Source organism: Gossypium hirsutum, chromosome D03 (assembly GCF_007990345.1).
Source record: "Gossypium hirsutum isolate 1008001.06 chromosome D03, Gossypium_hirsutum_v2.1, whole genome shotgun sequence".
Lineage (NCBI taxonomy): Eukaryota > Viridiplantae > Streptophyta > Magnoliopsida > Malvales > Malvaceae > Gossypium > Gossypium hirsutum.
Window position 1 is genome coordinate 1,620,498 of NC_053439.1, and position 26,052 is coordinate 1,646,549.

Here is a 26,052-nt window from a genome sequence, read left to right on the forward strand (position 1 = left end):
ATGGACCACGCTCTTTTTTTTATTTTATTATTATATAAATTTTTAAATATGTTAAAATTTTAAAAATAACTACAATATATATATATATATTGCATTTGGAGAATGAGGCACTAATCCAAAATTATCATTTCAAAAGAATATTCATTTTGACCCAAATAGGGGTAAAATTGTAAAACGACCCTCAAATGGGCATACCCAAGAACGTAAAGAAGACAAATGAGTTCATCAAAATGATCGGTCAACCACTTTATCTCACAGTGATTTGATTAAAATACCCCAATACCATCTCATATTTACAAACATACCCTTTCCCACTTATTCAGGAATAGCACTCATCATAGCCGTAAACTTCCTCCTCCCCTTCCCCCTCCCCCCTCTCTTCCCTCCGCCGCAACCGACTCCGGAAACAACTTTCCGGCGTGGAGACTCACACGAAAACTCGAAAGGAATAACAGTTTTACGCCGCGACCCAGATTTTTCACCACCGCAGCCGCCACTTTTCATTAAAGCCGAGCTAGCTTTGACAGCCAATGCAGCCATTTCTTCAGCTTGTAAAGGATGTTTAAGCCAAGTCAACGGCAAAGCAAAGTAAAGCTGACCAGGTTGAAGCTCTTCGTCTTCTTCAATGGCGGAAACGACATCGTCGAAATCCATCTCGTCGGAGTTACAAATGAAACACATGGGGTTCCTTTGCAATACGTAAGAAACCTTTACAGGGTACGGAAATTCCTGTAACCTTCCGTCTTGTAGAATCAACTTAGCCGTCGTTATTTGAGTCGACTCACATGAACTACAAATACCCATTTTTTTCTGGATTTTAATAATGTCGTGTCCTTTTTTTGGAACTGAAACGGAGTGTTTTTTTTTTTTGTGGGGTTTGGTGAAGGGGAAGATGATGGGTGAGTTTATATAGAGGGGGAAGAAAAAAGTGGACCGGTATCCGGTCGGGGATATTGAACCGGGTTTGCCACGTGGGATTTTGTCGTGACGTGGTAATAAACCATTTTTATTGGAACAGTGGGCATGGGTGCCAGACTGTAAGTTGGTGGTGGTGACAGACAGGTTGTAGTAAGTGTTGAGGATTTGTGCAACGTGATATTAATGTTTTTGATATTTGATAATGGAATTTTAAGTAAGGGAAAAAATATTTTCTATTCATAAAATTTGAATTTATAACCTTATTTTCTTTCTTTTTTTCCAATTTTTATTATAGTTATTTGAGGGTTTATATGTCATAAAAATTATTTGATACATGATTCACAAGTTTCAATAAATTTAATGAGATAATTTTTTTTCTATACGAGAATAATCAATTAAGGAATCAAGAGACTTTTAAAGTAGATTGAAATATGTGGAGATAAATGAGGTCGAAGCCTCAGAGGGATGATTCACCTGGTGGTAGGGATGAAGTTAGAAATTTTTTTTAAGAAGGTGAGATTAAATTATATGTTTTTATAAGAGCTAAAATGAAATTTCACCATTATATTAATTTATATCATTGTGTTTTTTAAAAAAACTAAATTGAAATTCTAGTATTCTTTCAAGGGCTGTACTATAATTTTATCATATATTAACTTCAAATTTTATAGGTTTTTGGGGTCTAACAAAACAATTTTCTATTTTAAGAGCTCCGCTCCCTTCACCATCAAACCCCTACATGATGGATCGAAAGCCTAAGGTTTTTTCTAGGATAAATGAGCCAAAAGTTTAAGGAGAACACCTCGAGGGATGCAAGTGTGCAGTAATAATTACGTGTTATCTCCTAATTGATGGTTGTCACTTAAGTTAAGTAGTATGATTTCTCTTATTAACTCGACAATATAATTCATTACGACTCGATAACAGATTGACAAAATAATTGAACACCGTCATACACTTTTGATCGATTAATAATTTATTTTTTAAAACATTTCGTATCAAATAATCGTGTAATGAAATTTATATTGAAAAATTAAGGTATTTGGAGAAGAAGAGAACGTGAGATTGATACATAATATTATCCCAAAGGGAATATGAAATAAGCAAGTATCCATGAGGAACAGAAAAGACACGTGGGGCAGAACCCCTAACAATCCGACATCTGATCTGGCGCTGCCGCTGCACGGCTGCCGTGGATTCGACCCCAAAGCGGCAAAGCCTCCCCTTACGCCGGTCATGTCCCTATTTCTTTACTTCATTTAATTATTTTATACCCTATCCTTGACGTTGAAGCGTCGACAATGGCACTTATTTTTCTATTTAGCTGTTAGCCCTCGGGATTTACATGTGCATATATGCTACTCAATACTCTAAATTTTGGCAAGTAACACATTGCTTTAATGGTAAGGTTGTGTGATGATCTAAATTTTTAGGTGAGTTGAAAGTAAATTATAAATTTTCGAGAAGTTTGTAAAATTGAATGTCGATAATGGTAATATAGAACGATTGTAAAGCAATAAGAAAGAAAAATAAAACATAAATTTTATGTAAAAATCCTTTTGGGAGAAAACTACGGGTAGAGGAGAAGAAAATTCACTATTGTTGAAAATCAAATGTTTCAAGAGGAGTTCCGACTACATCTATTTAAAAACTGAGAAAACATTATTCTAATCAAAGTCAAATAGAGGGAGTGTAGTTCTATACGAATTCTACTTGTGCAACATAGTCCATACCATAGATCCCCTAGTTTTACCACTGTATTATTTCTTTAATAATGATTCGGGTCACACAACCTTAACAAAGTCAAAATATAATTTTATCATAAATCAGTTTATGATGGTCAAATTCTGTTATTTGAATTTATACTTTGCGTAAATTGTGAATTTAGTACATGTACTTTAATTCGGTCATTTTCAACCTCTATACTTTTAGAATTTGAAAATCTTAATACTAATCAAATGATAAGTATTAAATTCATTAAGTTAAGTTCTGTTATTTTTAAAATTTGATGTGCTAAACATATTATCACATGTGTAATGTCTATTTATTATTTTCACATATTACTCACAAAAATCAATTAATAGATTTAATGATTATCATTTGCATTTTAAGACTAAAATTTTGAAATTCAAAAAATATAACCACTAAGAATGATCTAATTGGTGAACGTGGACTAAATCTATAACTTTACGCACAATACAAGATTAATGACATAATTTAACCAAACAGATTTAACTGTTACAATTGGGTCAAGATCAAAATTTCAAAATATTAGAAAGGTACAAAGACTAAAACTGATCAACTTAAAGCACATATACTAAATACACAATTAACACAAAGTACAAGGCTAGGAATTTTTTTCCTTTTAGAGATCCAAAGTGTTATTTTATCATAATTAATTTATAATTTAATATTTTAAGAGTCCAAATTCATTTTTTGGAGGCCCCTGTCTGCCCATTTACATTTGCCATCAAGTTCAAGTTTAATCTTATGTACATGTGAGTTTTTACATTGAATTTCTTCTAGTTAGGGGTGAGATCGATTAAGTCGAGTTTTTTTGGATCTTTTGAACAATCTATCATAATTCAATTCAATTTTCCGTTTTATTATATATTAATTTTTATTTTAGAATTATTTTCACAACATGAGATTTATTTTATGAGGTAAAATTTCAATGTGTTTTTTATAAATATTTTTAAAATCTTTTCAAGTAAATTAAAAAAAACAATAATTTTCATATGGTATTTTTTAAAAATTTTATTTCTTATATATTTTAAGTTATTTTCACTATTTTAAATATAGGGTATTTATTTTCACATTGTAAAAAATAAAATTTATTATAAATTAAATAAAAATTAGTACTTGGTTTGGTTCATTTAACTGTAATTTTTGAACTTATATTTCATAAACCGTCCAAATACCTTTGTTCGGATCAAAATTCTTTTTCCCACATTTTGGGGTTTTTTTCCCAAATTTTTAATGTTTTGCAATTTAATTGAAGACTTTCATTTCTATTTATTGAACATAAATTCACAACTTGATTATCATGATGTATGGGAAATGTCAATTTTATCCTTAGTGAACTTGGTCTTAAATGGGGGAATTTATCATTCTTATTAAAGAACTAATAACAATATAGGTCAAATTTTGAAATGTTGGTTTGGTTTTACCATATATTTATGATGAATAGCATGATTTCAATTGTTTACCACACATTCATTCAACTCGAATTTTAAATCCGTAGCTGATCTTATATAGTTAAAATTTATTGATATTTATTGGGTCGAGCGGTAATAAATTTGATTAGGGACAAAGTTAAAAAAAAATTCTAGGAGGCGGAATTAAGTTGTATATTTTTACAAGAGTTAAAATGTAATTTCACCATCTTAATAGCTTATGTCTTTATAATTTTAAGGACGGAATCAAATTTCTATTGTTTTTAGAGTCAATGTGTAATTCTATCATAATACTAACCTAAAATTTTATAACTTTTAAAGGACTAAAAATTATATTCACCATTTTAAGTGGGTCAGCCCTAAATTTTGATACCTTTTAAATAAAATTTCGAATTTAAACATAAAAAAATTCTTTAAAGAAAAAGTCAAAACTTATAATTCAACTTAAAAGTTAAGCAATTTGGGACAAGAAAGCAAGTGCAAATATTAAGATTCTAGTTCCAAATCTATTCAACTATATATATACTCTACTTAAAATATGATGTGAATTTTTTCTAAATACCCATTTCAACTCATTGAAAAATGTGTTTTTAAAAAGTATTTATCGCATCAATATTTTAATTATTTATTGAATTAAAATATAAAAATAAGTATAATATAGAGATCAAAAATCGAAATTTGATTTTAAATAAAGGAACATTGCATAATAATTGAGGAATGAACATGATGTCCCATTGCAACCCCTTCTACGAACCTTCATGGGGGATCTTCTCTCCCCCACACCATCCACCGAAAGCACTCAACCTAGCTAGTTCAAAAGAAACCCAATAATTCGAAATCGAACTTATATATATATATAAAGGTTATAAAGGGCTCACACGAATGCTTTTCATTTCTTTAATATTCTTCTAATTAAACTACATTAGTTTCTTTGTTGAATTAAGTGACATTTATATTTCCCTTTTCTTCATTTGACTTAAAACAGAGGTCGTTTTAAAGAGAATAAAATGTAAAATAATTCGATTCGGGATCTGGCTCGATTATCTGATTCGAAATACTCATGATTTAGGTAATATTAAACACTTCATTTGGAGGTTTCTTCTCTAATTTTTGGATGAGAACACCATCCTTCTCCATCTGGATCTTCGATCTTGACCACTGTTGATACCGTGTATCGATAAGACTAATTTATTAAGCTTTTTATCTGGATGGGAACCAAGAAAATTCGAAATTAAAAATATTTAAAAATAAATAAATATTTATTAAGAGTTGGAAAATCTCTTGTGACATTTCTTTTTTATTCTAAACGATGGAATCAACCTTTGTGATATATAAAAAATGAAATATCACTAGATTTTTGTTCAAAGAAACCCTATTTCATCCCCTTATCTTTTTCTTATCATCTATGTCCGTTTTACAATCTATAAAGATCCGTTCAATGATTGTGGCTACTCCTTCAAACAATATCATCTCCAGAGTTCGAACTTAGGGGTGAAGCTAGAAACTTTTTTTGGAGTTAAAAATGTAATTTTGCCATTGCATGGGTATATATCTTAATAGTTTTAAAAAGACTAAATCAAAAGTTTATCATTTTTAAGCTGAAATGATAAGTTTACCATGTATTTAATTAAAATTTTCCATTTTAACGTGCCTTTGCCCTTGCCTGAATTCTCCCATTAAGAATGCAATATATCATACCGTTACACCCAACACTTATCCGTCTTCTTAGTATTTTTAATAAATTAAAGTTAATAATTATCTTTAATCTCAATTACTTTGAAATTATGAAGATGTTGGATGTTGATGAGTTAGGCTTACATTAAAATGCCTATCAACTTGTGTGTGTATATATATATCGGTTGGAACCATAATTGCAATTTACATGCCTAACTTCCATAAATCATACATATTTATACCAAATATTAATGGTACATAACTAATGAAAAATTTAGGAGAGACCATGCTTGTAGCTTCCATAAATAACAACAATATCAATAAAAAAAAACATGAAAAAATATAGACAAGGATTTTGATGTGTGTGACATTCTGGGATACATGTTTTTGCTTAATCCATTGGGGGGGGGGGTTGTATGAACAAAAAAATAGTTGGCAAAAAGAAGAAATTAAAGCCCCCAACAACCGGCATCAACACACTAGAGACATGATTTTTTATATATAAATTTTAAAAATGCCCTTATAAAAATGGATTTAATTAAATATAAATTTAATTAGATCTTATAGATTTGTTAATAAGATTTGAGTGACAGACAACTTTTTTTCTCAACATATAGTATCTTTGATTTCAATCATACGGGGGGATCATGGAAAAGGTGACCATTGGAACATTCCCATGAAGGTTCCTCCATTGTTGAGAACATGAAGCTTTTCTATATATATATATATATATATATATTATAATGTAAGGTTGTCATGCACATTTGGTAGGGCCATTTAAGGGGACTTTGATCTTCCATGGTCAAAATCTGAGATCATGATTCAACAACACAGCTACTTATCTCTCCTAAGCAAATCAAATTATTGGATTTTGATTTAAAATTATGGAGGGTTGGAAAGGATTTAAATTATTTTAATAATTTTAGTATTGTGTTAATGTAAATTTTTAAGATTTTTTTAGGGATTAAAATATAAAAGTTTTATTTTTAGAGGAATTAAAATTAAATTTTAAATTTTAAATTTTACGGGGTCGGTAATGTTATTGGATTAATTTAAATTTTGTAATTTTTAAAGAGGTTAAAAGATAATTTTCTACTTTGAAGTGCCAGGCCTTGCTTGCCCTGGTCCCTCTAGTGTCACCCATGCTTTTAAGATTTGAAAGTCTTTATATTAAAATGGGTTAATTTCATTAAACATTTCCGAAATTTTAAATTATTGATCGAATCGACTGATCTAAAGTTGATTAAGTAGGTTAATTGATTAAACGTTTGGTTACATCTTGAACTTTATTTGGTCAAGTTAATTTTTGTAAATTATGGTCAAATTGTCAATTTAATAAAAAAAATTTACTAAACTAATTGAAAAAATTGAATGCTCTTCCCTATTAATTTTCCCATTAGCTTAGGCATTAAATGCTACTCCTACTTTGACGTGAAGCATGTTTAAAAATTATGGCTCAAATTGTATACGAGTGTCTATCGCATAAATGGCTTGGTTTTGAAATGTTAGAGAAAAAAATTTCTAAATTTAGTGTCGATTCAAGTTGTCCATATGGTGAAATATAAATGTTTACAATTTAATCCACGTGTTTTAAATTTTTTTTTATTTTTTCCTTTATCCCTTTTTATTTTTATTTTTTATATTTTTAGTACTAGAATCAAGTTTTATCCTTTAGTTTTAAATAAGAGTGTGAAAGTAAAAGCATAAGCAAGGTTTTCAAAATCGATTGGACTAAAATTTAATTGGGTATCAATTTAGAACGGGACATTAAATTGGTTGACCATGAACCAATATAAATAAATTAAACTAAATTAAAAATCGATTTAACCTATTAAATTTTTAAAAATTTATTATAAAATTTATTTAATTAAATTATACCAATAATTCATAAAACAAAATAATGATTTTTACTCTTGGGTTTTTATAAGATGCTAGGATAAAATCAATGTATAAAAGGGAAGCTTTGGGCTTTGATTAGACCCAATGTTGCTACAGCTCAAGGCTGGCTCATCATAGCTAATTTTGGGGTTGTCTCAAAGTGGAGATAAAATCACAAAGACCAATTCTAGGTTTAGGGTCCGTTTGATTGTGGGATTTAATTTTTCGAAAATTGTTTTCTAAATTTTCCGGCGTTTGTTTAGTGGAAAATGAATTCCTAAAGGAAAACCTTTTACAAACACGGGTAAAATCACTCCCTTAGTTTTGAAAAACGTCTTACCGATTTTCCTTGCGTAAGACATTTTCCATTCCCTACTCTACACTCTCATCGTCTTAGCTTCAAAAATTTCTTCGCAGACTTTCTTTAGAAAGGTATGTTTTCTATTTCCACTTTCATTTCTACTCATTTTCTGTGGCTTGTAATTTTTTAGACTGTTGTGAAGGAGGAAAAGGAGAGACTGTTTCTAGAAATTTTTGGAATGGAGGAGTTGGAAAGATATTGAATTTTCTTTGTATTTTAATGATGAAAAATCTTTCCAATTCCTCCCATTCCACTGATTTCCAGCACTTCCTCTCCATTTTCTTACCTTTCTTCAATCCTTTTTGTTTCATCATTTCCTGCAGTTTGTAAGTGAAATCGGCAAACCTTACCTAATTTTCTTACTCTTCTGTTTTATTTTTATGTAGATCTGTTCTTAACTGTCTTCCATGGATCTTCTGAGATTTGCTTCTTGTTGAATAGTTCCAGATCCTTGGTTATGAGCGGCGGAGATATACACGCAGCGGCGAGGTCCGGTGACCTTTCAAAACTTCAATCAATTCTGGCGTCTAACCCTTTGGCCGTTAATTCCCGAGATAAGCACTCCAGAACTCCGTATCCTATTCTCTATTCTATTCTTCTCTATCCTTAATCCTTATCCAATCCTTCCTTCATTCGTTGATTTTATTTTTATATTTTCTTCTTTTTGGAATAATTGCTGATAATTTTAGCTGTATTTTGTATTCAATTTGGTATCATTTGCAATATCACTTACCCACACATGATTTCGTTATTCCATTATCTAAACTGAATGTTATCTGCTCTTGAGATTTGATTTTTGATGGTCTCTTAGGCAGTAGTTACTAATTTGATGGCTGCAAATTTAGCCTTTGCTTGAATGAGTGCCTCATAAAACAAACATTGAATACATTGCCCAAGTATTTGGACTAGGGGTAGTAGTCACATGAAATAAATGTTCTTAGGTTTTTTATTTGGATTAGTCACAAATGAAAATTAATGAAATAGCATTGCTCAAATTAGCAACACCAATCCAATTCAGATTCTGGGTTCTTTTGGTTGAATCCCCATGCTGGAAAATGTTGCTGAACCCTTGCTTGTGCTAGTGTTTATGTATATATATATTTATCATTTTCAGGAGTGATTAGTGGATTACCTCAGCTAATTTCGCTGACATGATTGTATTCTAGGAGCTGCCTCCCAGGTGTTGCTTATTGTTTCTAGTGACTACAATGTTAGGCCATGGGGGATTGATCCGTTGTAACTATATGAACTGTTAAAATTAGAACAAAATATACTTGTTTCTTGAGATGTTGCAATTGTTATGAATGATGCATAGCCTAATTAGCTCTCTACTAAGAAAGAGGTCCTCGGTTCAGAATTGTACCATGCTCAAACGATGTGCATTCTGCACTTTTTGAATGATTTGTATTGTATATATTTATTCTTAGTAACATCGTTAGTGACTGGATCCTGTTGTTTTCACCATGCATGATAGCCTTCCAGTTTTCAATTTGTTTCTTTGACGTCGGTAACCTTGTGATATAGACTACATTTAGCAGTATGGGCCAGACAAGCGCAGGTAGTGAGTTATCTTTGCAAGCAAAAGGCTGATGTTGGTGCTGCTGCCATGGATGGCATGGGTGCGATTCATTTTGTAGCGCAGAAAGGACATCTAACTCTGCTTTCATCAGGAGTTTCAGTGAGAGCCACTAATCGTAAGGGATTCACTCCACTTCACTATGCTGTTCAAGGGTCCCATCTAGAAGGAATCAAAGTCTTATTAAAGAAAGGTGCAAGTGGCTAGCAATTTGATGGGAGATGGTTAGATTATTTAGATTATTTAGGCTAAGTTTTGGTTTTTGTGTGTTTTGATTTGAACCCAGCAAGCTTCCTGGCAGCAGACATTGCCATTTTTTTAGTTGTAAGTGGCTAGCAATTTGATAGCAGATGCACTTAAGCAGTTACGCCAAATACAGTCTATAACAATTTACTAAGGATTTGGTATATGTCTTGTCTTTTGTTTAACATTTTGGTCTTAATCTGTTTAAAAGATCCAAAGTTTCATATTGGTAGGTAAATGCATCTTATATGTTTTAAATAAATACATAGATTAGTATTTTTTAATTGTGGTTTGGAAGCTAAATTTATAATTATTCAACCCTTGGTTTTTTTTAACACAATTACAAATAATTTATTTGACTTTGGTTGTTTTCAATTTATGACGGTTAATATTATAGCTTAATAATTGAGTATTATTATATATTTAATTTGATTTATTTATTTATAAATAAATAAATCATTGCAATATATGTAAAAACAATTTAAAATATAAAAATTTATTAATATATATTAATATATGTAAAACTAACTTTTCCGGAAAATATTTTCAGGAAATCTGTCAAACAGCAGAAAATATTTTACACAGATTCAATCAAACACCAGAAAATATTTTTCAGTAAATCATTTTACAGAAAAGTAAAACATTTTTCAAAAATTATTTTACGGAAAACATTTTACTGGCAATCAAACGGACCCTTAGTGTGATATATATATGACAATAACCAAGAGGTTTTGGTTGTGGAGTAGAGTTAGGTGATATTAATATATTTTATATTTATTTAAATTTAATTAATTTAAAATATAATTTTAAAATTTTGTCTAAATCAATCTATATTATCTAATAGTTAATTTAAATTTATTTTAAGTTCACTCTATTTTGTCGATTGAGTGTTAATTGATATTATTGTCAGTGCAAGAGGACATGGACTCGAGGCGCTGAAACGCATTATTCTCCTATTTAAGGATTGGGAAAGGGTAATAGGTATTTCTAAATATTGTATAAAAAAACAAATATGATAAGAAACTGTAATGTTTTAAAAAAAAGTTCACCCTATTTTTAAAAAAAACTAAAAAATATATTTATATTTTTTAATTTGATATTTAATAATTTTATATACTTTTAATTTATTAAAATTTTATATATAAAATTTTAACATTCTTTAATGTGTACGGGTGCTCATGGGTCGAGTTAGGTCAAGTTAGGTCGAGCACATACTTTATGATTATCCAAGCCCAGCACAATCCAAAATATGAACTTAAAATTTTACCTAAACTCATTCATATTTACAAAAAACTAACACAAACTCTTTGTAGACCCATCCATATTATTTTTAATTTTTTAAAATTTTTATATTATATTCTATTATTTTAATATTTAATAATTTTATACATTTTTATTTATTAAATATTTTATATAGTCATCTTAACATTATTTTAATGTTTATATTAATATAGATTTATTTTTTAATATGTTCTAAATTACACCATATATAAAAATAACAAAATATAAAGTATTATAAACTTAAGTTTAAACCTTGAATGTTCAAACCCAACCTATTTTAAACACAGGCCTAACTTTTTTTATCTAAGCCTACTTTCCCAAATTTCAAAAGAATCTCTCCTAAATTTCGATAGGATCTTCAAACCTAAGCAGATCATCTGACCCATGAACAGGTCTATGCATACCTCATATTACCATAAATTTTCTTTAATATAATGCCAAAAACCATATATAATTCTTCCTCTATCTTTAAATAAGAGAATATATCTGATGCCACATATATTTATGTATTATAAATTATATAATATATAAAAATAATCTTCTTTTTTCTCAAATTCATTTTTAAGCTTTTTTATTTTTGCTCCAATCTTACATATAAACATTGATAAATCATTATGTATTAAGGTATTGAACAACAAATTTTAAACCACCTAGTTCGATTTAGAATTAAGCTTTCATGACTAAGGAAAATTAATGGTATGTATTTAACCAAGTTAAGCTTATTCATCTAATTAATTTCCTCATTTAATAAATAATTTCACATCCAAATTTGATCCACAAACACCTCTAATAAATCACCAATGAACTAAGCTAATAGGCCTTTATGATAAATATTTTCTAAATAAATGATTTTTTTTTCTATTATTTCAAAACAATCTAAAATTGATAATAGATAAAAGTTTCAATGAATTTCAGTCCTAGAAAATCGTAGCGAAGAGATGGCAGCAGCTCATAAGTGCTTGAAATTTATGAAATGTAATCAAGGCGAAAGGTTAAATCCCATTGCTCATTAACCCTAGACATCATTTTTAATCATCGCTGCGCTTTACAACAAATAATACTCTATTTAAAAAAAATGCTTATAAATTATACTTATAATGGGAAAAAAAATTGATGTTGGTTCAGGCATTCAGAATGAGTAGGAGGTAATTGATCATCAAAATAATCAGATTTTTTAAAAGAAATTCATCATTATGCCTTCAAGAGATCCTAACATGCAAAAGCAAAATAAAAACTAAATTCATTTTTAAATGAAAAAAGAAAAGCAAAATTAGAGAAAAAAAGGGATGGATTTCTCTCAGACAAATGCCTCGATTTGTCGTCACGATTTGAAAGAATGGAATGGATCAGACTCGTCATCTTTGTTGAATCATCATTGAGAAACCCTTGAATCATCATTAAAAACATGAAAAAATAAGACTAAAAAGAAGAAATTAACAATTTCAGCTTAGAATTGATGAGACAAAAATTAAAAAATAAATAAATAGAAAGGTTTATGGGATTTCAGAATGAAAGAGAGGCAGCTTGACATGAAACATAGCGAGCTTTCTTTTTTATAGGCGAAATGATTTAGGGTTTAGGGTTTGTTTGATTAAATACTTACCCTCTATGTTTTTTAAATTTACCTAAACAGCCATTCGGTTTGGCTCCTACTTTGCTGTTGGGCTTTGGTTTGTGGGTGAAGTTGATTTGGAAGCAAATCAAAATTTTTTTTATTTGATAATGTTTGTGTCACTCTTTAATTCAAATCATTTCAAGTTTAGGTATTTTGAATTTATATGATTTAGGGTTTAAATCATACTTGAGGTTTAGGTTGTTTATGATAAATTAAATCACCTTAAAATTAAATTATTTTATAATATTTATTCAAGTCATTTCAAATTCAGGCACACTAAATATAAAATTGATTTGGGTTTTTTTATCTGCTCTACTCATAGTCTCTCTCCCAACCCATAAATAGGAAAATAATGCGCTTTAGCGCACTCGAATCCACATCCTCTAGCATTGGCAACAATGTTCATTCCAGTCGAGTTAAAACTCCATCAGCCGATTTGGGTCATTTTAAGTTATTTATTCAAGCTATTTTTTTTTAATGTCATATGTGTTCTTTTCAATACAATATCTAAAACTACTCATAGCCCCTCCTCAACTAATAAATAGGAGGATAATGCGCTTCAATGCACTAAAACCTATGTCCTTCTGCATTGACAAAAATTCTCATACCAATTGAGTTAAAACTCAAGCCACTCTTATTCAAGCTATTTCAATATATTTGTTGATGTAAAATTTTTGAACTGCAATATTAATTAACACGTAGACTACCCAAAAGGCCAACTAATTAACATGTCCTTAGGTTTGGGCCCAATTCTATGACCTAATTATACTTAGGTAGATATATAAGCCATTTTGCCTGGTCCAACCCATGGGCCAGGCGTAGCCCCTAGGTCATTCAACTTGAATAATTTTTTTTTTGGAATGGCATGAATTTAAAGGGTAAATATTAAATTTATACATGAATTATGATTTAATATGTAATTTCATACGTAAATTTTAATTTGATGTAATTATATACGTAAATTTGAATTGCGATTCATATGTATATATAAAACTTTTATTCTGATTCAATTGTACACATTTAAAAACTTTAATACATACATCTATTTTGATATTAAATTAATATACTTGTCTGTGTATATAATATGTTAACATAAAATGATGCTAATTTCATAAAGTTGTCAATGATTTGTAAAATTTTGAATCAAATCACAATTTCATGTATGACATTGCACAGAATCAAAGTTCACGTATAACATTGTACATTAGATCAAAATTCATATACTATTTTGATATTTATTCTTAGATTCAATGATGGAAGTATTTTCTTCTCAATTTAAATTTAATAACCTAAATATTAATATAAAATCATTGGAGGATATGTCGGTTTTGAGTGGATGACACTTCAAAACAATCAAATAATAGTATAAATGTCGGCTATAAAGGGGTGGGCTCAAATTCTACCAAACACAAATGTCAACATATTTTGGATAGATAAGCTTAACGCACGTTAATTAAAGCCGAGAGATAAAATACTGACTAAAAACAACATTGAATGTATTAAGAGATTCGTCGGTTCGAGACAAACAACACTTCAAAATGACAGATAATTTTATTAAATATTATTTTGATAATAAATAGAGGTTTTGGATCACCACTTGATTTGTTCTGTGAATGGCTTAATGATTATTTATTTTGACAGAACCCAGCATTTATTGATTTCAAACTACCATTTTAATTTTGTTTATAGAGAATTTAGGGGGTTGAAATGTGGGTTTGTTACTTCACAGACAACCCCAAAATCATGTACTAAATTTTAAATTGGTTTCAAATTTAAAAGTATTAATGTTGTATCAATAAATTTTTGGGTAAATTATTCTGTTGCGCATTTTAAATAGTGATCGTTTTTATTTTGATCATTCAATTCAATTTTTTGATAATTTGGTCATTTCAAAAACGAAAATAACCAAATTAGTTACTCCACATTAAATGGTAATAAAAAAATTAACGATACATTTTCACGAATTGTTTTGAGTGATCAAAATAAGAACCACTCTTATTTAGAATTACTAATGGATGGTTTATACTAATTTTAAAGTGTCTAACATAAATTTAAAGTGACCAAAATAAAACAAAATAATTTATCCTAATTTTTTTCTTCAATGTAAAATATATATTAAATCACATAAATCAAATTACAAGTTTGTATGTAATTTTTACATAGTTGTATATTAATAAGTTAATACTTATAATTTAATTCACATATTTTAAATATATTACATATTAAATCTAAACTAATATTTAACATCTAAATTAATAGTTAAATTAAGGGAAAAGTCGGTAAAAGTATTATGAAAATTTTTGTTTTAGAAAGTAGATTGCATTTTACTTATTTTATTTAAAAAGTTAGATATATTGATTTATGTACATTAAATTAAATAGCAAGTTGATCTTTTCTATTAAAAAATTTCATCTATTTTTATATAAAAATGGGTAAACTAATCCTTATACGTACAAAGATGAATTTACAATAATAAAAATAGATAAAATCAATTTAATCTTTGAGTATGAAAAGAAAAAATCATCTACAATACTTTTACCGAGAAAACCTCGACTCAGGGATAGATTTTTGAATTTTATATAAAAATTATCATGTATTTTAGATTTGGTGTCCACATTGTATAAGATTCGCCCCCTTGGCCAAATGTTATTTCATATAATTTGCCCCCTTAAGCCATAAGGTTAATTTTAATAATAATAATAATAATAATCAAATATTAATGCATGATGGGCCTTAAAATACTAAACTTAGAGGACCAATACTTGACTGGTATAATCAATTTGGTTGCTTATTCACCCAAACGGCATGATCAATTAAGAGACATTGAGGCATCTCATATCGCTGAGTTGATTGACAATGGTGAGCTTAAAATTGGCAAAGGAAAAAATCAAACCAGTACTCTCCAATGTCTAGGCAATACCTGATAGGGATCTCATTTGTTTTCATCTTGCATTTCATGATTGAGATGCTTGAAATCACTAATGATCTCTGTCAAGCATTACAGTATAAATCGCAGAATATACTAAACACGATGCAGCTGATGTCATCAACTAAAACTCTTCTCCAAAAATTCAAAGAACATGGATGAGATTCTTTATTTGAGAAAGTAAAGTTATTTTGTAAAGATCATAAGATAGAAGCCTCCAATTTAAGTGCTTCGTACAAAGTTGATTGAGGTCAGTCTCGCATCCAAAGAGATAACCTCACAATTGAGCATTACTATCAATTTGATATATTCATTGCTAACAAAAATGAATTATCGTTTTAATGATGAGGTAATGGAGTTACTTGTTCTTAGCTCCGCTTTGGATCTGCATGATAATTACAAAACTTTTCGGGTAGAAGATATTTGCAAGATTATGAATGATTTTTATCCACACGATTTTACGGAGCAAGAAAAGCTACACATTAAAATTCAATTACAGCATTTTCAACTTGATGTTCATCAAAGCATGAAGTTGTAAAAAGCTTTTACAATTGTTGAATTGTGTCAAGTGCTAGTTAAGACAAATAAGTGAAGTATTATCCTCTTATTGATAAAATTATTCATCTTATGCTAACTCTTCCCATATCTACTGCAACAACCTAACGAACATTTTCAACTATGAAAATTGTAAAGATAATACTTCACAACAGAATGAAGTATGGTTTTCTTTCAACTTACTTAGGGTATATATTGAAAAAGAGATTAACTCAATAATTTTCAACAGATTCTATCATTAATAAGTTTAATCTTACCGAAAAGCATAAAGTGCAATTTAAGATGCCTAGTATTAAAAAATAATACTAAGGCCAAAGTTTTTTTAATTTAATTTTTAAAATTATAATGATATTTATGAAAATTTTAATATAGTGTTTTTTTTACAATTAAATCGTTTATATTAATTTATTTGATAAGAAAAAAATGAACAAAAAAAATTTGAAAAAAAGTATCGTCCGGATTTAAAAATTTCACCCACTTAAAGTAAAATACTGTATCCGTCCTCCTCGAGTAAAATGATATCATCCCACCCATAAACAAGTCTGCTCATGCTTCCAAAGCAAACGCCCCCACGGATCCCACTTGTAAACAACACAAAAATATATATTAAAAAATGAGAAAAATAAAGCACAAGAATTTAAAAAACTTTTAACTAAAAAATTAGGGCATTCACCATCCGCCTTACAATTCTCCACTAACTCCATGGCCCCATCATGACCTGCCCCTTTCATTATTTACATATTCCATGGCGTTGGCCATTTGCCTCAAAAGATGAGTTTTTTTTTTTAATAAACAAAATAACCAGACCCCCATAAAAAAATAAAATAAAAAAGCAATTTTATTGTTCATTAATTATTAATGTTCTAATGTACCAACCTCTACTCTTGATGATGATGATGTCTTCGTCTTCGTGTCTCCGTAACCGTTGATTCATGAGAATCACAAACTTGTGTCTTGAACTTACATCCAAGCCGTTTATTCAATGACCCTCTCCATCCGCTGCCACGTGGATTTCCCTTTTCGATTTTTTGGATTACTTTCTTCATTGTGGAACATTCCCTCTCTAGTTGATGTACCCGCGTCCTCATTGAATCCATGTCTAGTCGTAACACTTGATTTTCCCTCACGGCTGCTCTCCACGTGGTGCTTCCTTGTTCACCACGTGACATCGCCACCCTTTCCTCCTCCTCATCTTGTTGTTCTTCTTCTTCTTCGTCGTCGTCTCTTCTCGTCCCCGACAATCTCCCCGCATTCATCGGCGCCGTTTCCGCCGCTAACAATGTACCGGCGATCGCGTGACGTAGCTGCAACTGCTCGAAGAACAAGACTTGGACCACCGCACGTAATGGTAAACGCTCATTTTGTGCCGCGTGAGTGCATGCTTCGAGTGTAAGCTTTTGACAGTCTAATACTCCGCATATCTTTTCCCGCTCCGATTCAGGTATCCATGGATGCGCCTTCAAAAAAAAGTATAAGAAAAGCTTAATTAACTAATTTAAATCATGTTTTTTCAAAATTTAAACCGCTTGTTTTTGTTAATTGTACCTTGAGGTATACGTCGACAGCTCTGTAAAGTCCATCGTCGAAATTTCTAGCTTGATCGGGAAGCGAAATCGCGAGGTTATAGAACTTTTCCGGTTTCAAATTGGCGTCGGATGCGATCTCAGAAAGGTAACCGTCGATTAATTTTCCGACCAGCATCAGTGCAGGCAGCCTACTGCTATTAATAATGTTATCGTTGTTGCCTTCGTTTTCGGCTTCGATTCCTGCAGCGTTTCTCTCTTCTAATCCATCCAGAAAATAACCTAAAATCCTCTCAATGCAATCGACGTCATAGAGCGTTTCGTTGAGATACGAATAGCTCGGGATTAACAGATCGTCTAACGTTGCCTGCTCGAGTTGGAAACCGATCTTCTTCTCCAACGCGGCTTTGCTAGATTCCGATGCGTTTAAAATGTTAGCGGTTCGTAATAAACCGAATAAGAGCCGCGTTGCGGTTGATGAACTTGAATGTGTCTTTTCTAACGGAAGGTTAGAGATTATCGTTTCCAAAAGCTCTCTCTGTTCACTCTCTGAAATAGCGGCGGCCAATGACGATGACGGTTTCCGATTTGACCGCGAAGTTCCTGGAATGTACTTCTTCGCGTAACACATAAGGCAGCTTTCGATGACCTCAGGACTCAGATCTCGCCTTTTCAAGGTTGAAATCAAGCGTTTGAACAACGGTAAACTCAGCAATGCCAGATCTTCAAACCACGACTCCACATTGCTTGTTCGAGCTAAAGCTTTTCTTCTCAAACCAGTTTCAATTCCGTTCCACAAAGCTTGAGCCGAAGCGCCTTTCGCTTCAACGATTCCGTCATTCACTGGCCAGCCAAACAGAGTCGGATCTGTAGAAGAAGCTCTCAAAGCGATCGAATCGATCAACCTCTCAACAATGCCTAAAGACTCCGCTAAAGTCATCACCGATTCGCATGATTTCAACGCTTTGATCGATGCTTTAAGACTTTTAAAAACGGATTGAGAAAGGAACCTTTCGGTTTTAGAAATCAGGTTATCTTCGGAGTACTCATCGGTCATTTCGAGAAACTCTGCGGCGCAACGGAGTGGAACAACGGTGGAGGAGGAGAGATCGATTTTGACGCCGTAACAGAATTTGGCAGCGGTTTCGAAAGCGTCAGAACCACCCGGAAAATCCTGCAGAGATATCTGGTAACGATCTTCTTCTTCATCATCTTGTTGGTCTTGATATTCCTCTGTTTCTTCTTCTTCTTCGATTTCATTCCCGGTTACACGTTGCTTTTGCTTAGTAACGGTTACAGTAGATGATTTCTTACCTTGTTCTTCTATTAACCGATCAATCTTTCTGCTTTTGGATATCAATGGAAACTTCAACAACAACAACAAAATACAAAGAAATAAATTTTGCTTCACCAACAAAAAAAAAACACCATGAAAAAGAAAATTCAAAACTTAGCTAACCTTATGAAGATGAAAAGTCATATCATCAACTTCAATAATAATGTCACTAGGTAAGCCAGTAGCACAAAACCTGTAAAAATTATAAAAAAAAAAAAGTTAGCATATTTTTGCAGTATGAAGAAAAAAAGGAAACGAAAATGAAAAGCTAACCATGCTTGGCCTTTAGAGCTAGGTTTATCAGCTGCCATTTTTTTTCTTTCAGATGAAGTTGAAAATGCTTTGGGTATTTAGAAACAGTTCTGGAAAAACCTAAAGCAGATTAATTTAGGGTTTCCCCCCTAGTTTAGAGAAGAGAGAAGGGGTTGGGTTTAGGAAGAAGAAGCAATTGGTAAAATTAAAAAAGGGTGGGAAATTGGAATCCTAGAAAACTCAAAGAGGGACAAATGAAACTTGAACAAATTTCAAAGAAGGAAGATCAATTTTTTTATTATTATATTCTTTTAACCCCCAAAAAAGGTTTTTTTTTTAATTTTTTATTTTTGGGTCCTTCTTTTGAATCACAGCAGAATCTCAAGTCTCAACTACTCCAACTCTGTCTAAAAATGTCAAAGAGAGGGGAAAATGGGACTGAAAAAGGGTAGCGTTTAGAAGAAAAAGACCAAAAGTAGCAATTAATCCCATCTTGGTTGGCATTTTATTGCTTTCCATTTGAGTATATAATGCATATTTTATAATTCCTTATTCTTTTAAATTTAATAATAAAAACACAATTGTGCCAAAAACAATAAATAATTAAAGTGGTATACCTTATTATAATGTAATTATACCATGATATTAGTACACAGTACTTCCTACTTTATTCAATAATGACCTTTAAATTTCTTTCTATTAGGTTAGTTATAGTTCTTTTTTGGTCTGAGTTTTGACCCCTAGTATACTATAGTCAAAGTTGAGATCCGGTTTAGAGTGAATACCAATTATAAAAACTTATAAAATAGTCATTTAATTATTAAATTTTATTGTTTTTGGTTACCTAATCATCTTATATTTTTTGATGTGTCCATTTTTACGCTAGTCTCTTTGTGATTAAAAAAAAAAACTTGAATAGTTATATGATAATTTTATAACTTTTCATAGTTGATGATAAAAAAAAACACAATTGAATGATTATTTTGTAACTAAAAAAACATAATTAGATGTCCTCTACCTTAATTTATTTATTTTTATTTACAATATTCAAATCGAGTTCTTAGGAAGTTTGATATATAGTTGACTCAAAAGCTAAGCATGCTTAACAGAATCATCAACAACAACTATAGAGAGAGTGAGTAGTATCTACTCTTCACTTTTTTTGGCCAGTGATAAATACTCTTATTTGGAAGTTTTTTTCTTTTGCTTTCATGGCTAAGAGAACAAGAGATTATTGGGTTTTACTAGCTTTTCTCATGTGGGGGCATTATCAAAGTTGGTACCAGATATCTACAAGAAAACCAAAATCCCAAAGCAAGATGACCAAATTGTCTACCATGATAGTTTTAAGAGTCTTGTTAAAAATGCTTTAGATGCAACAACTAATTGAGAAGGAAATTGATATGCTTTTTCTTCAAACTTTTTTCCATTGAAAAAATTGAAACTTTGGGTGTCCAACACTGCAAGTAAAAAAAAAAAAGCCATTGTTATTTAATATAGTCATATGAAAATAAATGGGGTACTGGCCATATTCTAAAGCACATGACCCACATAAAAGAAAACCCCACAGCTTTAAAAATGATTGGTTTTTTGTTGTGCTTTGAAGTTCTCATTTGAAGCTTTTCTTTTTGAAAATTTCAGGTCTGAAAACGTGGCGCTGGCTTTCATTAATAGCAACATTGCCTCCACCCTTGTAAGTTCTTCCACCCTCTTCCTTGCTTTGCATTTATGAATACAATAATGAGACAACTACTAAGGAATATTTTGTACGATTTTCCATTAAGGATGTGTGTAAATGGAGTTAGAGGAAGATAGGGTGTGTAGGAAAAATCGAAAATTGATTTGAATATTTTGGAGTATAAATTAAAAATTGTTGTTACTTGAATTGAATGGAAATATATTTATTTATTTAATTTCTAGTTATTTTTAATTTTTATATAAAAATAATTATTTTGTATTTAAAATAACGATTATAAGTTAAATTTTTTTATAAAAAATTAGGGATAAATATTAAATATAAAAAATGGTCTCCATGGCATTTTTATCGAACTTTTGTATAATGTGTCATTTGATTTATGAAATTTAATTTTGTGCAATTACACACATAAAACTTGAATTATGGTTCATGTTTACATATGAAACTTTGATTTAAATTCAATTGTACACCCTTAAAAAATAAATATATACATTTATTTTCATATTGGATTAATATATTTGTTTTTATATGCAATATATCAATGTAAAATAGTGTTAATTGGATAATGTTGTTAGTAATTTTTGAAAATTGAACCAAATCAAGAATTTATGTATAAAATTGCATAAAATTAAAGTTCATGTATGACATTACACATTGTATCAAAGTCTATATATAATTATGATATTTATCCCTATTTAAAATAATAAAAAAAATAAAAATATCTTTATAATAATATTTTGATTAAATTACCTTTTGGGGTTTGAACTTGACAACTGTTCCAACATTGAAGTATCAACACTAAATTTAGTAATTATTCCCGCATTGGGGTTTAAATTTTTTTGTCTAAATTCGACTTTGAACTTGACAATTGTTCTCAATTTTGAGGCTTGAACTTTTTTTTGTTCAAGTTAATCCTTAAAAACCCTAGAGTTTAGACCAAATATTGAAACAATTGTCAAGTTCAGTGACAACTTTCAATACGAGAACAATTTTCAAGTTCAAGAGTTAACAATTTTAACCTGATTTAACTCAAATATTTTTAAAAGTTATTAATTATGTTATATTTAACTGAAATATTAAAAATTTGTAAAAGTAAATTTAAAAACTCTGAAAAGTAATATAAAAAAATCGAAGATCAATAGGATTATCATGAAGAGTTGGAAAGATTTATAAAATGTGAATCAAAATCAAAGGAAGAGGACAAGGGAAAGGATTTGTGATTAGACATGAATTATAGTTAGTACTCTCCTTGATTCTTTCTTTTAACTTATTAAAGAGTGTTGTTGTCATATTCAGTTAAAATGGTGGTGGTGATGATGATGATGTCGAAGTTAAAAAAAAAAAAAACACAAAGCTTTGGTTATTCAAAGCTGAATCTTCTGATAATAATTGTGTTTGGATGGGAAATTGGAAGATAGAGAAAAATGATTGAAGAGGTAGACTAAGGTGTAATGGAAGAACTTTTGTTTAATTTAGCTATTTTTCACGTGGTTAGGTTAGGTTAGGTAGCTAATCATTAGGGAAATGGATAATATAATGTTTTCTTTTTATGTCTGTACATGATATGCAGGCATGACTATGGGGATGCTTAATTTCTATTTTTCTTTCTCTCTACTTTGATGTTTTGCCTTTTTTTTTTACTTAATTTTTTTAATTAGAAGGTACCAAATCGTTACATCTGTTTTTTTTAATATTTTCCAATTTTATGTATTTTAATATTTTATTAAAAATTTTAAAATCAAAATCAAATTGATACCATTATTAATGAAATTGATATTTTTTTTATAGTTGAATGACCAAAATAAAAACATTCATAATTTAGGTGACTATTGGTGTAATTTATCTTAAATTTTAGGGTAAACAACTACAATATCACTAAATTATTAATAAGTTTTTATTTGGTCACTCAATTTCAAAAACTTATAAAATGATCATTGAATTATTCAAAAAATTTCTTTTAAGTCATTTGGTTGTTAATCTTTTTTTAAAGTTCAACTACCAAACTCCAAACAATGATTCGGCAATTAATGCAAAGAATCAATATTTATTGACAGGTAAAACATACCTTAAATTCAAGTCAAACAAAAAAAAGACTATAAAACATACCTTAAATTCAAGTCAAACAAAAAAAAGCTATAAAACAACGATACAAGGACTTACATAAAAACTTTCAAATACTTTAATGACCATTTTATAATTTTTTTTTATTATGAGTGACTAAAACATAAACTATTATTACTGAATTTAGATGTAGTTTTCCCAATTAAAATATAAATAATAGTTTAACTGTTAAATAGATGATATATAGCAACAAAAGAAAATTGCAAATAAGTTCATTGCATCACAAAGTCCTCATCTGAATTTTACAACAATCCATTAACATCAAGCATTAGTATGGTATGGGTTCAAAGAGCATAATATCCTCAATGGCTAATTTTCACTAGCAATTACTAAGCATGCATTATCAGAATCCAAAACCAAAAACCGTCAAGGGGCACTGCTTCCATCTCCTTTGTCCGACGATGCCTCGGTGACTGGTTTCTTTGCTGGTCCCGATTCTACTGGACTCATCAAAACACGCTTCACACCTCGTCCTACGACACCAAGATGCGTGACTGCTGCAGCCCCATTTGTATGAGCAGTGGAAACAGTTGGAGAATCAAAACCTCCATTACTGTTAACAGTACCCATCCGCGATGAACTCCCCACAGCAGGAGATGCACTCTTCTCATCAGCCTTTGCCTTGGCAGATGCCATTCCCAGGATTTCGGCAATAATGGACTTTGGGTTGGCTACCAGCTGTTGTAGATCTTCGAGCTGCAAATGCCGAAAGGGATGGAATAATGAAGTTATACACTTAAGGTTTTACTGTTTTAGTTCAAATTAGATAAATCAAAATTGCACTTGCCTTCTTTTCAAGGTCTTCAGCAAGTCCAGCAAGTGTTTCGATCTCTGCTTCTTTATCTTTGACAGATATGACAGTTTGAGAGCCAGAGGAGGACTGTTGAACACCATCATCCAATTCAGATGTAGCTGAAGATGATGCCAGGTCTGAGGAAGTCTTTACTTCATTTGTGAGTCGCTGCAGCCGAGACTTGCAAACGGAGATGGCCTTCTGACAGTACGGAATTGCTTCTTCGGGCTTTGAGCCGATTTCCAAACACATACATATTCGAAAATTTCTAAATTATGGGGTTAAGTAGCAAAAATAGAACCCAAATGGAATTAAAGGGTGTAATTCGGGAATCCCCATTTCAATTTTAACTAGCATGCATTGACTAACCAAGACACAGCACCATTTAATTGTACTAGAAATTGATAATAAAGATATTTCAGCCATATCAAGGATACAATTCAGCTATTTGTCGATTATCTGGTTCAACCAGCCGTTGCAAAATGGATAGAGCTTTCTGGTAGTCGCCAAGCGAAGATTCAATATCCTCTAAAGAAGCATGACAGAAACAAAAATCGATGATTGTAGGTGAAATGACATGCTTCAAGAAAAACCCACTGAAAATTCATAAAGAAGGTTGCTCCACCCAGTCACCCAACAAAGCACATGCACTTAATAATAATGAGTCATCATGTACTGACCTCTTTCGAGTGCAACCTCAGCTAATGATGATAAAATATCAACTTTCTCCATGGTGTCACCCACCTGTTGTTTTTCAGAAATCGCCCTGGCAACATCCAGCATTTTCCATGCCAAATCCAGGTCGGACTCATCCGCATCCTCATCTGCTTCGGCCACTTCATCAGTGTCGCTGTCGCTATCATCACTTTCCTCCTCATCTTTTCCACCTGAAGCACATAATGATATTAACTAAAATTCAGGCAAGGAAAGGTTGACAATTTGGTTTATAGATAACATATGCAATGATGACATTGCTCGTGGAGCAGCTATCTACAATTGGTAACAATGGCAAAACTACCAAGGCAGTAAAAAATGGTTCTACTAGTTATCTGTGCTCAATTCACAAGAGTTATATAACCCCTTTTACAAATACGTACTGCCATCTGCAACTGTAGTACTTGATACAGAAGCAACCGAAGATTCACGAGTTGCAATGGTTTTACTCGACTTGTCTTTGTTCAATTCTTGTTGAGTTTCGCCCTCTTTCTTCGGTACAGAAACCAAAGGATCAGCCTCCTCTTGAGCTTTGTACAGCAATGCACGGCCGTAGAGATAGTAGGCCTTGAGACATTCGACTGCAAGTTCACCGTGATGTCCAACCCTAGAGCGAACAAAAATAACAATCTTGATACATAACAAGTAAATTAAGATACTAATGGAAATTCTCGAAACCTGCCTTTTCCTAATGGTAGTTTAAATTACCTCCTCATAGATTTTCAACCAGTTTTTAATTACATCCTAAACCCTAAATCATGAAATTATTTGTTAAACTAGTAAAAATTCGTTTCCATTTCTTCATGTAACCCTAAATGAAATGAAATGAAACATAAGCTGATAAGCCAAAGGTTTTGAACCTGATTTCAAGGGCGCGGCTAAAGCAATCAGCAGCTTCGGCGAAATCATTTTCTTTAAAAGCTTTAGATCCGCTCTCCGTTAACTCGTCTGCGAACTCCAGCGTCTTCTCTCGATCAACATCGGAAGCCGGTTCAGAACCGTTGGCATTGTTGTTATTGTTGCATGTAGACTCGGTGCCACCTTGAACCGCCGATTCCACTGTGGCTTCGATTGAACCTTGCGTTTCTAGGGTTCCATCTGTTTCCTTCCCTGGAGTTTGCTCCGTCACAGCCACCGTCACCTCTGATTCCGCGGTCGTAACTTCTTCTTCGGCCATCGGTCTTTTGATTTACTAAATTCCCGAAATATGCAAAAAAAATGGAAAGAGGGTTTTGGCTTCTGGGGGTTTCACTTTTGCGCTTCCTTTCGAAAAGCCCTTTCTGGCGGAAAAAATACATAAAATTGGAGATTCAGGAGGGAAAGACCAACATTCTAAACGACAGCGTTTGTAGTAGGTAGCTCGATGAAGGATATTTTCGTAATTGAGAGAAAATTGTTTTTATTTATGGGCAAA

At 31.1% G+C, this 26,052-nt stretch overlaps 4 protein-coding genes, 1 long non-coding RNA gene and 2 other non-coding genes across 11 annotated transcripts; 2 read left to right on the forward strand and 5 right to left on the reverse strand.

Moving 5' to 3' along the window:
* Positions 1 to 103: 103 nt before the first annotated feature.
* Positions 104 to 893, reverse strand: LOC107908231 (uncharacterized). The gene has a single exon (XM_016835470.2). It carries the CDS (start codon positions 802 to 804, stop codon positions 316 to 318), a length of 489 nt encoding a protein of 162 aa, XP_016690959.1. The 5' UTR covers positions 805 to 893; the 3' UTR covers positions 104 to 315.
* Positions 894 to 7,738: 6,845 nt separating this feature from the next.
* On the forward strand, positions 7,739 to 10,064 carry LOC107944596 (espin-like protein). Of its 5 annotated transcripts, none has more exons than XR_005911010.1 (3): positions 7,739 to 8,078; positions 8,449 to 8,580; positions 9,532 to 10,064. XR_005911010.1 is itself a non-coding variant. In XM_016878404.2 (3 exons), the coding sequence occupies exons 1-3, from the start codon at positions 8,227 to 8,229 to the stop codon at positions 9,788 to 9,790; spliced, it is 498 nt and encodes a 165-aa protein (XP_016733893.1). In that variant the 5' UTR covers positions 7,756 to 8,226; the 3' UTR covers positions 9,791 to 10,064. The 5 variants fall into 5 exon arrangements, 2 of the variants coding, with proteins under 2 accessions (XP_016733893.1, XP_016733894.1); XR_005911011.1 differs by having other exon boundaries at positions 8,455 to 8,580; XR_005911009.1 differs by having other exon boundaries at positions 7,756 to 8,078; positions 8,394 to 8,580.
* A 2,172-nt stretch (positions 10,065 to 12,236) lies between these two features.
* LOC121215831 (small nucleolar RNA Z105) lies at positions 12,237 to 12,307 on the reverse strand. The gene has a single exon (XR_005911802.1). It is a non-coding gene; the product is annotated as a small nucleolar RNA Z105 (small nucleolar RNA).
* Positions 12,308 to 12,399: 92 nt separating this feature from the next.
* LOC121215842 (small nucleolar RNA SNOR75) lies at positions 12,400 to 12,488 on the reverse strand. Its single transcript, XR_005911813.1, has one exon. It is a non-coding gene; the product is annotated as a small nucleolar RNA SNOR75 (small nucleolar RNA).
* A 4,351-nt stretch (positions 12,489 to 16,839) lies between these two features.
* LOC107909351 (BTB/POZ domain-containing protein At5g66560) lies at positions 16,840 to 19,789 on the reverse strand. The gene is made up of 4 exons (XM_016836835.2): positions 19,336 to 19,789; positions 19,186 to 19,255; positions 17,749 to 19,092; positions 16,840 to 17,660 (listed from the first exon to the last, which is right to left on the reverse strand). The coding sequence occupies exons 1-4, from the start codon at positions 19,371 to 19,373 to the stop codon at positions 17,082 to 17,084; spliced, it is 2,031 nt and encodes a 676-aa protein (XP_016692324.1). The 5' UTR covers positions 19,374 to 19,789; the 3' UTR covers positions 16,840 to 17,081.
* Positions 17,738 to 21,702, forward strand: LOC121215280 (uncharacterized). The gene is made up of 3 exons (XR_005911012.1): positions 17,738 to 17,874; positions 17,976 to 18,915; positions 20,956 to 21,702. It is a non-coding gene; the product is annotated as an uncharacterized lncRNA (long non-coding RNA).
* Positions 21,703 to 23,315: 1,613 nt separating this feature from the next.
* LOC121215281 (protein HGV2) lies at positions 23,316 to 25,974 on the reverse strand. The gene is made up of 6 exons (XM_041089560.1): positions 25,499 to 25,974; positions 25,022 to 25,245; positions 24,605 to 24,811; positions 24,362 to 24,452; positions 23,919 to 24,192; positions 23,316 to 23,827 (listed from the first exon to the last, which is right to left on the reverse strand). Exons 1-6 carry the CDS (start codon positions 25,813 to 25,815, stop codon positions 23,498 to 23,500), a joined length of 1,443 nt encoding a protein of 480 aa, XP_040945494.1. The 5' UTR covers positions 25,816 to 25,974; the 3' UTR covers positions 23,316 to 23,497.
* Between the last annotated feature and the right edge of the window lie 78 nt (positions 25,975 to 26,052).

Excerpts from the sequence above, each read along its gene's own strand:
- LOC107909351 (XM_016836835.2), bottom strand. The coding sequence starts at position 19,373 with ATGGCAGCTGATAAACCTAGCTCTAAAGGCCAAGCATG. Across the intron at positions 19,256-19,335 it reads AGCTCTAAAGGCCAAGCATG|GTTTTGTGCTACTGGCTTAC; the intron begins GTTAGCTTTTCA and ends TAATTTTTACAG. Across the intron at positions 19,093-19,185 it reads TGACTTTTCATCTTCATAAG|TTTCCATTGATATCCAAAAG; the intron begins GTTAGCTAAGTT and ends TTGTTGTTGAAG.
- LOC107944596 (XM_016878404.2), top strand. The coding sequence starts at position 8,227 with ATGATGAAAAATCTTTCCAATTCCTCCCATTCCACTGATTTCCAGCAC. Across the intron at positions 8,334-8,448 it reads TTCATCATTTCCTGCAGTTT|TTCCAGATCCTTGGTTATGA; the intron begins GTAAGTGAAATC and ends CTTGTTGAATAG. Across the intron at positions 8,581-9,531 it reads GATAAGCACTCCAGAACTCC|ACTACATTTAGCAGTATGGG; the intron begins GTATCCTATTCT and ends CTTGTGATATAG.
- LOC107908231 (XM_016835470.2), bottom strand. The coding sequence starts at position 804 with ATGGGTATTTGTAGTTCATGTGAGTCGACTCAAATAACGACGGCTAAG.
- LOC121215281 (XM_041089560.1), bottom strand. The coding sequence starts at position 25,815 with ATGGCCGAAGAAGAAGTTACGACCGCGGAATCAGAGGTGACGGTGGCT. Across the intron at positions 24,812-25,021 it reads TACTACAGTTGCAGATGGCA|GTGGAAAAGATGAGGAGGAA; the intron begins GTACGTATTTGT and ends TATGTGCTTCAG. Across the intron at positions 24,193-24,361 it reads AATCGACAAATAGCTGAATT|AAATTTTCGAATATGTATGT; the intron begins GTATCCTTGATA and ends CCCATAATTTAG.